Below are 12,670 nucleotides of genomic sequence, written 5' to 3' on the forward strand. Positions count from 1 at the left end.
CTGGGGGGGGGAAGGGTCCTGGAGGAGGACGTTGCGCCCTGGATGGGAATGTGGGGGCTCTAACTCAAGTGCATTCCCTGGTAATGGAAAACCGATGTCGTCAGGACCATTATATCACAAAAATGATGCCTGGCTGGTTGTAGTCTTTACAATTGTTGGGGACTGAAACAAGTGTGAATGACCATCAAAACAATATGTCTGTCTGGCAAGCATCTCAAATAAGTGTGGTATGCATACTATAGGAATGTTGCCAAAAAGTGCCTGGAAACGAATCGCTGATAGCATTTACACTATATCTAACTCCAATTGAGAGGTTTATTGTGCAGCGAACTTGGAACAATATAGTAACGCTTAACACCAGTTGGCTAGTGCCCAGAAAGAATACATTGATCGCCTAGAATATATTTCTAAGAATATAATATCATCAGTGACTTGTTGGCTCTTTCGAGTGACGTTTCATTATTTTAGCATAGGAAATCGCAGTTTCACGTTTGATTCCTACACAAGACATAAATTCCATAAAATAAATGGAAAAAGCTGCTTAGATGCTAAAAAATGCGGTGAAAAGAAAAGAAAACATGCGCTGAAATGTTGAAAAGAAAATATGTTGCCATTTATAGCTTTAATTATCAATAACACCATCTATGATTTTAGTTGTAGATGGCAGCATTTAAGGAATCGCTGTTAAACCTTCTTCATGATCTTAAGCCAATAAGGAAAAGAGTAGAGGGGAATGGCCGCTTAAAGTGCATAACCCCATACTACTTAAATAACTCTCGAACTTCTGAGGACATAGGGTTGAGGGGGTGGTGGTGAGCTCCCCTAATATTGAGGATATCCCTAAATGTGGCAGTTAAAACTAACAGAGATTCAGTATATAAAAGCTTTAAAGTGTAAGTAAAGAGTGATATAAAAATAATAGTGATAGATGGTAATAAGCTTACCTAAGCTATGGATGTCAGGTGATTAATTTTTCTAACGACAATTTCGACAGGACCTGTGCCTTTTGTCATCAGGTTAAATTCAAATTTCTTGCCAGATATTTTACTTTCTGGCAAGAAATTTGAATTTAACCTGATGATGACAGGCACAGGTCCTGTCGAAATTATCGTTAGAAAAATCAATCACCTGACATCCATAGCTTAGGTAAGCTTATTACCATCTATCATTATTATGTATAAAAGTCAGGTTGGCCTCAGAGAATATATTGTGATATAAAAACTTATAATGACTAGAAATTATCATAAATACGAGGAGACTGTAACTTCTGTAGTCCTCGTTCTTTTCTCTTTAAGTCCAATTCATCCTTTGCTGAGACTATAATTCATTTAGTTTAGTATCATTTGATTTAACGAGCCTTATTCATTGAATTATTGTCTACAGTACGTTGAAACTTCTGCCCCAATAGTGAGGGGTTTAGGGGGATTGACTGACCCTCTCACACTGGATAATTGGTTCTCATTTTATATCTCAATGTCGCTCTTAACTTTCATTTGAAAACCTTTGATTTTTTTATTTAAAAGGGTACAAGAAGGATTATTGGTTATCGTATTTTGATTAATATTTTCTAATGTTTTCTTATAACTTAGTAAACTAATAGAACAAAATGAATAAAAATAAAATCCCTAAATTCATAAGAAACTCACAGATAAATTTCAGAAAGAAACTTTTGGTATATCATTCTAATAAGTCTTACTGATCATTCAACACTTCCTAGGAAGTGACATTATCCAAGGCATGTGGCCATGTTGACTGTTTGTAAACGTTCAAAAATGATAAAAAGTCAAAATCAAAGTTTTCGAAAAAGAGAAAAAATCAGAGCCTCTTTGTTTCAAAATCATGATTTCCTGTATTTTTGCCCAAACTTTTGAGAGATTTTGCTCAGATTTTCAAAGATTCTTAGATAGGTATTTTATTTCTAAAAAGTTTAGCTTTGAACGTCCTAAGTTTTACTTAGACGAAATTTAGGCAGTTCATAAAATCAAAACTTCAAAATAGAAAAAGTCACAGAAGAGAATTTTATCTTTTGAAATCCAATATCAGCTCCAGCTTTTAGAATATCAAGATATGTCTATCTCCGTTGAAAAATTATTAGCCAGAACAAAGTAACCTCCTTGACATAAAAAAAAACTGATGCAGAATGACAACTTTGAAAATTATTTTTAAGAGAACGAAGCAATTTCGCGCATATAAAAGTTCATGTCATCTTACGTACTTTGTGTACTCTCTAGCATTACTCGATGAAAGTACAAGCATCAAATCAGAAATGTCAAAAAACAACCCAGAAAATCGGAATTATTATTCGAGGTCGATATTCCCAGAGTTATACCCAGGAATTTTAGAAGAAATGCGGAGTTCTGTTCTCCAGTTCTCAGAGAGATAATTTGATGTTCTGCAGGGATATGACATAAAATTGCCATAATAATTTTTTTCCTAGGGAAAGAACCATGTACAACGTGAGGAAAACATGAAATCAGTGAAAACTTTTAAATTCTTTAAGTAAAACATATAGATCCTCATTGCAGGGGTCTTATAAAAATTATTAAAACTTTAAGAAATAATTTTCAGTATACGTAAATCAAACTGACAATCCACGGTCATTTTTTTTTTCAGTAAAGGGCAAATTACGTTCTGGTCTTGAAAAGTCAAGGGGGCTATCAACCATACTCATATTAATTGTTATTCGTTTTGAGTTCGACTCGGCTATTTATTGTAATTTCTGTTCGTTTTGAGTTTCATTTGTTTGTTGATAGTGATTTGTGGTAGTTTTAAGCTTGGAAGATTATTTGACTTTATTGCTGCCCATTTTTGGCTTAACGGAGCTCTTTACTTTTCTTTGATAAACTTTCTTTGTGGAAAAATCAAATTAATCTAAGTCAAGTTGTCAGGTTGACTCCGTAGCGAGACTTTCCATGGAGTTTTACAGCAACTGTGACTGTTGCGGCCACAGTTGCGGAGCAACACTTGAAACTATAGCTGTGATTGCTCTCGTCTCCCGTTTGCCGATACGTTATTATTGTTGTGAGTTATTATTTTTAGGATTCAAGTGCAATTAAAGAACTTCTGAAAGAAGTTATTTGTGTACAAATTAATCGAAACTCTGTATCCGCATTGTTTTTGTTTCAACCGAGACCGAGTATTATCTGTATCGAGACTGAGTATTATTTGTATCGAATTTGTATCGAGACCGAGTATTATTTTCTGTTGTTAATGAAAATCCGTGAAATGTTTCGTTGTTTCAACTTTTATTCCTTAATGTACCGCATTTTTGAATATAGAAGAGTGCGTGTCTTCTTGCTTACTTTTTATGGCAATAGACTAAAATATGACAAACATCAAAATCAAAAGTTTGGAAAAAATAAAGAAAAAAAAAAATCAGAACGTCTGTTACGAATCCAGAAATGTCCTGTATTGTCTTCCAATGATTTTAAAAAGATTTTGTTCAGATTTCTAGGAGATAATATGAAATTATACCAGTATTAAAAGTTATTGTATTTCTAAAAAATTCAGCTTCGAATGTTCGAAGTTTCGCTTAGAAAAAATGTGGGGAATTCGTAAAATCACAAATCAAAATAGAAAAAAGTAAGAGAAAGGAATATTATCTTTGGAAAACCAATGTCAGATCCAGCTTTTCGAGTTTCAAGATCTAACCGTGCTGGAAAAAAAGTCTATAAAAAAAAAAGTCTAAAAGTTTAGGAAAAAATTCTAGGACATTAAAAAATTTGATGTGTCTTGACAACTTCGGAAATCATTTCTCAGGGAACGAAGCATATTTTTATGTAGGAAAGTTCTTGTCTATCTTTCATAGCACTACTCAATCGAAACACAAGAGCCATCAAATCAAATATTTAAGAAAAAAAACCCAGACATTCAAAATTTGTCGTTCGATATCGACATTTTAAGAATTCTAGACTTTCGTTCGCTGGTTCTCAGAAAAATAATTTGTCAAATGGAGAAAAATATTATACAAGAGTACGACTCAAAAATGCACTATAAAGTTTACTTTCCCAGCAGGGGAACGCACATAACCAATTAGAGGAAATAAAAAAAATGAAAAAGAAAAAAATTAGGCCTACATCCAAGCTGAAAATCCTCTTCATTGGAGGGGCCTCTCATCATAAGGTTCGAGACCCCTAGCTGGCCTAAGCTTCTCCCTAAGTGGGTGGTTCTGAGGTCTAAATCTCTCAGGCCTTTATGATATTAGTATATTAATAAGTTAACAAAGGCTGGAGTTTCTACGTAATCAAATGATTGTTTGGACTCCTTTTGTCGTCCTTATCTAACAAGTCTTTTATAGGCTAGTAAATAGAATATTTCTTGACTGAGTGTAATCATAGATAAAGTTTACAGAGGAAGTGTCAAACCTTATCACATAGTTAAAAGAAATAGCAGTCAATAATCTCAGTGTTCATAGCATAATGAAGTTTAAATATTTTTGGTTTTCCTTCTGTCTAGTTGGTAATTTCTTTTCTTGTTTTTTCGCTATTATTTCTAGAAGGTCTTGGAAATCACGATAAATTAGGAAAATTAAAATATAGTCCTGTCAAGTCAAAGTTGATTCCTGATTAACTTCAGTTTCAAATGCTACATTTGACAGAACTGCACGTACAGTTCAGTTATTGATAAATAAAAAAAACAAAGTTTTTTTTAAATGAAAGTAAGGAGCAACATTGAAACTTAAAACGAACAAAAATTACTCCGTATATGAAAGGGGCTTTTCCTCCTCAACGGCCCGCTCTTTACGCTAAAGTTTGACTCTTTCTCTTAAATCTATTTTTAAAACAGTAAGAAACTTTAGCGTAAAGAGCGGGCCGTTGAGGAGGAAAAGCCCCTTTCATGTACGGAGTAATTTCTTTTCGTTTTAAGTTTTAATGTTGCTCCTTACTTTCATTTTAAAAAAACTTTGTTTTTTTATTTAATTTCTGGACGTTTTTGAATTAATGCATGTTTTGATCTTGGCTCTCCGCACATAAATAATTAAAACGAAATTTGCATATTAATTAATTGCAATTAATCGGAAGATTTTGAGAAAAAGGAGCGAGGGAGGAGGCCTAGTTGTCCTCCAATTTTTTGATTACTTAAGAAAACAACTAGAACTTTTAATTTTTTACAAACGTTTTCATTGGTAAAAAATATACGTAACTTACGAATTAGTTTACGTAACGAACTTCTATATTCGTATGTTTTTATTGCGTGTATGAGGGGGTTCAATCCTCGTCGATACCCCGCTCTTTACCCTAAAGCTTAAATTTTGTCCCGATTCCTTCAGAATGACCTCTGAATCACAAAGGTCGTAGAATAAATAGTTGAAATTACTAAAAATACTTTAGCGTAAAGAGTGAGGTATAACGAGGAGGTAAACCTCTCATATGCGTAATAATTTTTGTTCGTTTTAAGTTTTAATACTGCTCAAAAACTTTTCATATTTATTTTTTTCATTGTTTTTTTTCAAATAATTCTAGAAAACCCTGTGCCCCCTTCATTTAAATTATCTTCCCCCATGACAAGTTTCTCCATGGAGATATTCTCCCCCGTAACCCCCCCCAATCTCCCCCTTAAACAAAAAAATCCCCCTAAAAACGTCTGTACACTTCCCAGTAACCATTACTATATGAGATAAGGTTTAAGATAAGATTTATTTGCAAAAAAGCCTGCAGGCCATAGCAAAACACATACAACTTTAAACAAACACCTAATTACAAACAACTTAAACAAGCAAACAAACTTGCAAACACTTCATGAGTTCAGAAACACCCATAAATAAGCTTTTACCCTACTTATTCCCTAAAAGAAGAAACTTACACAACTGTTTAATAGCGTATCCATTCCTCTCAGCCGTTCGCTCCTTTAACCAGCATTCACTCCCAAACACTCGTCCAAAACATTCCTTCCGCAACTCAGACAGCTCTTCACACACTATGTAAACACAGGTCAAAGTTTGTAAGTTGCAGCCCCTCCCACGGGGGTTGTGGGGGAGTAATTCGTCCCTAAAGACATGGTTATTAGATTTTTTCGACTATGGTGAATAAAATGGCTATCTCAGAATTTTGATCCGGTGACTTTTGGGAAAAGTGAGCGTGGGAGGGGGCCTAAGTGCCCTCCAATTTTTTTGGTCACTTAAAAAGGGCACTAGAACTTTAAATTTTCGTTAGAATGAGCCATCTCGCGACATTCTAGGACCACTCAGTCGATACGATCACCCCTGGGAAAAAAACAAATAAACACGCCTCCGTGATCTGTCTTCTGGCAAAAAATGGAATTTCTGGCGAAATTCCACATTTTTGTAGATAGGAGCTTGAAACTTCTACAATAAGGTTATATGCTGAATCTGATCTGATACGCTGAATCTGATGGTGTGATTTTCGTTAAGATTATACGAATTTTAGGGGGTGTTTCCTCCTATTTTTTAAAATTAGGCAAATTTTCTCAGGCTCGTGACTTTTGCTGGGTATAACTGATCTTGATGAAACTGGCTTGATATATTTAAAATCAGCATTAAAATTCGATTCTTTTGATGTAACTATTGGTATCAAAATTCCATTTTTTACAGTTTCGGTTACTATTGAGCCCGGTCGCTCCTTACTACAGTTCGTTACCACGAACTATTTGATTACGTGAAATCAATAACTATTTTTTACGATTACGTGAATACCAATAACTATTTTTTTAACGTATTTACTGTTTTTGCTACAATCAGGATGTGCGTAAGTAATTTACTATTGCGTTAGATTGAAAAGTACTTATTGATTGCTGTTTCTTGCGATTCAGTTAATTAATAATGAATTAGACCTTATGAAATCTATATATTTCTCGTTTTAACTTTAGCTAGGTAATATTTGCTGTGTTTCCGACGCCCTAACTGCGTTGGTAGCTAACAACTAACAACTTTACTATCAACTTTTACTAATTGAATTTACTAACAACTGCGTTTCCGTGAGATAAATACAAAATTGTTAGCTGACATGGTTTGACAATTTCATCAACAAAACAGCACGCCTGTTGGTTTTCTATGAATATTTTTAAAGTTTGGCTAACCTGGTCGGTTATGCTGAATATTTCCAAGCTTGTATTTGTTATTTTTTTTTTCTTTTTTAGCTAAGATTTCTGAATCTATGATCTAACAGATCAGAAACTTCGATCTAAACAGATCTTAACTTCGGCTATATACAAAAGTTGGATGATTTTTGGTTTGAATTTATTGGAGGGGAGGGTTCAGTAGTACCAATTTGGAACGAGTAGAGGGAGGGGTAACATCTTCCTTAAAATAGTAATCTGTAAGTATTTTCTGGGTAATTCTGGGTAAGTATTTTGTGTTCACTTCTGAAGGAAACATGCTAATAAATATAAACGATACCTTTAGATTCCATATTTCATGCTTGTTACAAATATTATGGTTGCTTTCCCGAAAATTACCCCCTTCCCCTTCAAGTGGCCCGTGTATTACCTTAGGATGTACAAAAAAAATTGAACAAATTTTGACTTTTAACTTGACTTTTATTAACATAATAAACAAATATATAAACTATTACAGATATAAATCACTACGCATGGGAAACATTCAAATTTTGCTAACGTGTAGAGATTAAATGCACAAATATTCGTTAGAGAGAGAAGGATTTATTCTTTAAACAGATAATAAAGGGAAAATTGTTACTACTTCCCCTAAAAAGCAAAGCTTTTCTGAGGGGGAGATAGAGAAAACAAAATACATAAAATAAAAGAACACTAGGCCACCGACACCACTATTACCAGCACACTCAACTATAAATATGAAAAGAAAAAAAATACATCGTTACTTTACTTTTCCTCTGGGAACTATATATCATCATAACCCCCACAATAAATAAAATAAATGAATCAATCAAAACGCACTATCTACAAAAACCAGTTCCTGAATGGTTTTTCTAAATATAACAGGGTCTCCAATACTTCTTATATTACTCGTCAAACTATTCCATTTCCGTATACCTCTATATAAAAAAGAAAAACATGAACGGGAACAAATACCTCTAGGCAGTGCTGCAACAAGTACTCCAAATTTTTACTTAAGTATTAAGTACTCATTGTTTTTTTACTTAAATATCAAGTAATAAGTAATTCCCAAATTCTTACTTAAGTATCAGATATCAAGTACTTGCCAAAATTTTACTTAAGTATTACTTCAAGTACTACTTAAAGTATTTATTCTATATATATATATATATATATATATATATATATATATATATATATATATATATATATATATATATATATATATATATATATATATATATATATCTGATATCAAGCCCATACTACCTTTTTTTAAAGCCATTCTGAAGGCATCTTAGCCCCTTCCCTTGCCTATAAAATGTCCCCTGTCATTCCTGTCTTGGAAATCTTAATCAAGAACCAGAATTTCCGTTTTATCGTTTTTAACCGTTTCCCTTATTCGGCTGGTACACACCCAATGAAGTCCAAGAAAATAATCTTAACCAATTTTCAACACATCGGCTTGAATGGAAAAGACTATCAAAACAATTAAGTGCAGTCAAAAAACTCTTGATTGTATCAGACATATCACATGACAGAATTAACACAGAGCACGTAGAGTTGAACTTCTGGCCATTAGTATTCAATCAAATCTGACACGTTTGAAAAAATACAGGGTTATTCTGAAACATGTGGGAATGATGGAAAACATATTGAAAGTATTTTTTTCCATTCTTTGGCTCGTACACACCCAACGAAGTCCAAAAAATAATCTGAACCAATTTTCAACACAACGGCTCGAAAGCAAAAGAATTTCAAAACAATTAAGTGCAGTCAAAAAACTCCTGATTGGATCAGACAGATCACATGACAGGATCAACGCAGTTCACATAGAGTTGAACTTCTGGTGATTAGTGTTCAGTCAAATCTGGCTCGTTTGAAAGAATACAAGGTTATTCTGAAACATGTGGGAATGATAACAAAAATGTTGAAAATATTTTTTCCCTTGTTTGGCTGGTAGACACCCAACGAAGCCCAAAAAATAATCTCAACCAATTTTCAACACAACGGCTTGAAAGAAAAAGACTATCAAAACAATTAAGTGCAGTCAAAAAACTTCTGATTGGATCAGACAGATCACATGACAGGGTTAATACAGTGCACATAGAGTTGAACTTCTGGCGATTAGTGTTCAGTCAAATCTGGCACGTTTGAAAAAATGCAGGGTTATTCTGAAACATGTCAGAATGGTGGAAAAAATATTGAAAATAGAAAAATAAACTTTGGATTGGCTTTAAAACAGATAAAAGGTAATAAAGTAGTTCATTCTCTGATTCAATGAATAAAAACCTTAGAAGCAAAAAAAACTCAGATTTAAAAGTAAGGAGCCAAGTGAGTCAGTTGCAGACTTTTTTAATAAGAGAAATCAAAGCTCAATAAAAAGGAGCAGCAAAAATCCACACTTTTGGCAGCTAGCTAAAGGTCGCTGGCTGTCAGTGTGCTGAAAGAAAAGAAGAGTATGAAAATGAAGTCTTGATTCAAACTTTGATGACATGTCTCGCCCTCGGCACCTTTACAAGAAAACTGCCTCAAGTTTTCAAGTTAAATTTCAGACACGCTATGAAAATGTATGGCATCTATATCCTTTGGCTGGTTTTCACTTAAGCAAGCCGTATGCTGTGTAGTCAATTCAGATGGTCGGTAAAACTCCCTACAAACGTATATTATAAAATCACGGGCCTGCAGCAAGCCCGCTGATTCAGACGCATTCCATACGGCTGGTCAAAATGCAGAATAAATGAATGAACTTTATTATCCGTAAAAGTATAAAAAAACACAAAGTACGGAGTATTATAAATAAACAAAAACAAAAACGATAAACAGCAAGAAAAAAAATTCAAATTAACAAAAGACAACATGGACTAATTAACCAGTATCAATATGGAAAAAAGGCTGCAGATGGTCGTAAACGTGAATAGAGTAGATAGTCTTTTTACATAAATCATCACTGGAAGACCGAATCCAAGAAGCCATATCTATTAAACCAAATCGAGCAATTATTTTTCTGTCTTGGTGCCATCTAGGAGGCCGAAGGAGGAATTTGCAATATCTGAAATAAGCTACATGTAGAGTATGGCGATTTTTCTTACGAAACAGATGAGCCATGCCTGATAAAAACAAAAGCACAGGGGCGCAATAAGGGTTGTAAATCATGCACAAACCGTTGCGGTTGTAACGGCTTTTGTTTGGGGATATTTTTCCGTAAACGACGCCTAGGTTTTTCACGGCTTGATTCACTAGGGATGAAAAGGTAGTGGAAAGTGTTGGACCGAAACACAGACCAAACCAACTAACTAAAGAAGAACATGGCAGAATTGCAGTCCCAGCAACGGATGGAGCGACCGCATAAGGGCTATTAAAACAAATAAACTCGCATTTAGACGCATTAACTGACAATCCAATCTTAGATAGTTCATTGGTTAAGATAGTAAAATTGGAAAGCAATCCACGGCGAGTCCGGGCAACAAGACGAACGTCATCTACATATGCAACAGAAGACAAACCAATATTACCGTAAGAAACAGAACTTTTAAGGGGACGCAGGCACAATGCCAGCACACACTTAAATATACTAGAAGACAATACGGCAGAAGTTGCATCCTATCTATTTCTAGCAGCAGTTTTTACACCATGAAGTGGCAAAAACCATGAGACTAAGTCGAAAATCTTCTGAGAAAAAAGGAATAAAACAAGAGCCAAGAGCTCATATGGCACTTGTGATGAGGTCGAAAGAGCCAAGAGCTCATATGGCATGAGCTCTAGCAAAAATTATAAGAATCAATAGATTAACTTAAAAGAAAAATCAGAGGCTTAATGCCGGTCGGCATTTAAAATAGGAGCTCTGAGACACAAGGTCCTTTTAAATATAAAATTCATTAAGATCCGATTACCCACTCGCAAATTAAAAATACCTCATTTTTCTAATTTTTCCTCTCCCTTTAGCCCCCCTAGATGGTTGAATCGGGGAAATCAACTTTATCAAGTCAATTTGTGCAGATCCCTGACACGCCTACCAATTTTCATTGTCCTAGCACGTCCAGAAGTTCTGAACTCGCCAAAGCAATGGACTCCCCTAACTATCCCAAAGAGATTGGATCCAGCCCGGTTTCGTCAATCACGTATCTACGACATTTACTTATTCTACACACCAAGGTTCATCCCGATCTCTCCACTCTAAGCGTTTTACAATATTTCCGGTTTCCCCCTCCGACTATCCCCCAATGTCACCAGAACTGGTCGGGGTTTAAAATAAGAGATCTGAGACATGAGTTCCTTCTTAATATCAAATTCAAAAATACCTCACGAACGGTCACCCGCTCTTAAGTTAAAAATACCTCAATTTTTGTAATTTTTCCGAATTAACACCCCCTCCAACTCCCCCAAAGAGAGCGAATCCATTTCGGTTATGTCAACACACGTATCTACGACTTGTGCTTATTCTTCCCACCAAGTTTCATCCTGACCACTCCACTCTAAGCGTTTTCCAAGATTTCCGACCCCCCCCCCCCAATCCCCCCAATGACACTGGATCTGGTGGGGATTTAAAACATGAGATCTGAGTTACGAGGTCCTACTAGATATACCTTATTTTTTCTAATTCTTCAGAATTAACCCTCACCCCAACTCCTCACAGGAGAGTGAATTCGTTCTGTTTATGTTAATCACGTATCTAGGAGTTGTGCTTATTTTTCCCACTAAGTTTCATCCCGATCCCTCAACTCTAAGCATTTTCCAAGATTTTAGGTTTCCTCCTCCAATGTCACCTGATCCGGTCGGAATTTAAAATAAGAGCTCTGAGACATGATATCCTTCTAAATATCAAATTCAATTAAGATCCGATCTAATTTTTCCAAATTAACCGTCCTCCTACGCCCCCTCCCCAAATGGTCGAATCGGGGAAACAACTACTTCAAATTTAATCTGGTCTGGTCCCTGATATGCCTGCCAAATTTCATCGTCCTAGCTTATCTGGAAGTGCCTAAACTAGCGAGACCGGGACCGACAGACCGACAGAATTTGCGGTCACTGTATGTCACTTGGTAAATACCAAGTGCCATACAAAGTAATTTTTCTCTGGGGATGGAATATTATGTTGAAGATTGGCTTCAGTATAACTTATTTTGGAAAAGGGTTATTTCCAGGTTTTGGGCAAGCCATGGGTGGAAGTAGTTATAGGCCCTACTAAACTGAAGGAAAAATCGACTTTCTTAATACTTGAACCCCCCCCCCCTCGCCCTATTTTAGATAGGGCTTGTGATATCAGAGCTCGATATGAGCCCTGATCCTAGTCATCTTTGGTCTAGCTTTCATTTGGATCCGTCGCTCCATTCGAAAGTTATTCTATATTAAACTAAAAGCTTGACTTTTTTCAGCACTTAAAACCCACTCCCCCTCCTTCTATATGAGCTAGGGTTTTCATCTCAAAACTTGATGCCTGTCACGGTCTTAGGCATCTTCGGTTCAATCTTCACTGAGATCCATCAATCTCTCGCAAGTTACACTGAATTAAATGAAAAACACAACTTTTTTAGCACTTAAAGCCCCCTCCCCCTAATTAATCTAGGGTCTTCATCTTCAAACATTATGTGTCTTATGGTTTTGGCATCTTTGGCTTGACTTTCATTGAGATCCATTA

At 35.3% G+C, this 12,670-nt stretch overlaps 1 protein-coding gene across 1 annotated transcript in view; it reads left to right on the forward strand.

Moving 5' to 3' along the window:
• Positions 1-4,309: 4,309 nt before the first annotated feature.
• Positions 4,310-12,670, forward strand: part of LOC136029910 (adhesion G protein-coupled receptor L3-like) — a 127,196-nt gene continuing 118,835 nt past the window's right edge. Inside the window, exon 1 of the mRNA XM_065708421.1 lies at positions 4,310-4,458. Coding sequence (XP_065564493.1) covers positions 4,419-4,458 — 40 coding nt within the window. The 5' untranslated portion in view covers positions 4,310-4,418. The remainder of the gene's footprint in view (positions 4,459-12,670) is intronic.

Source organism: Artemia franciscana, chromosome 8, assembly GCF_032884065.1.
Source record: "Artemia franciscana chromosome 8, ASM3288406v1, whole genome shotgun sequence".
NCBI lineage: Eukaryota > Metazoa > Arthropoda > Branchiopoda > Anostraca > Artemiidae > Artemia > Artemia franciscana.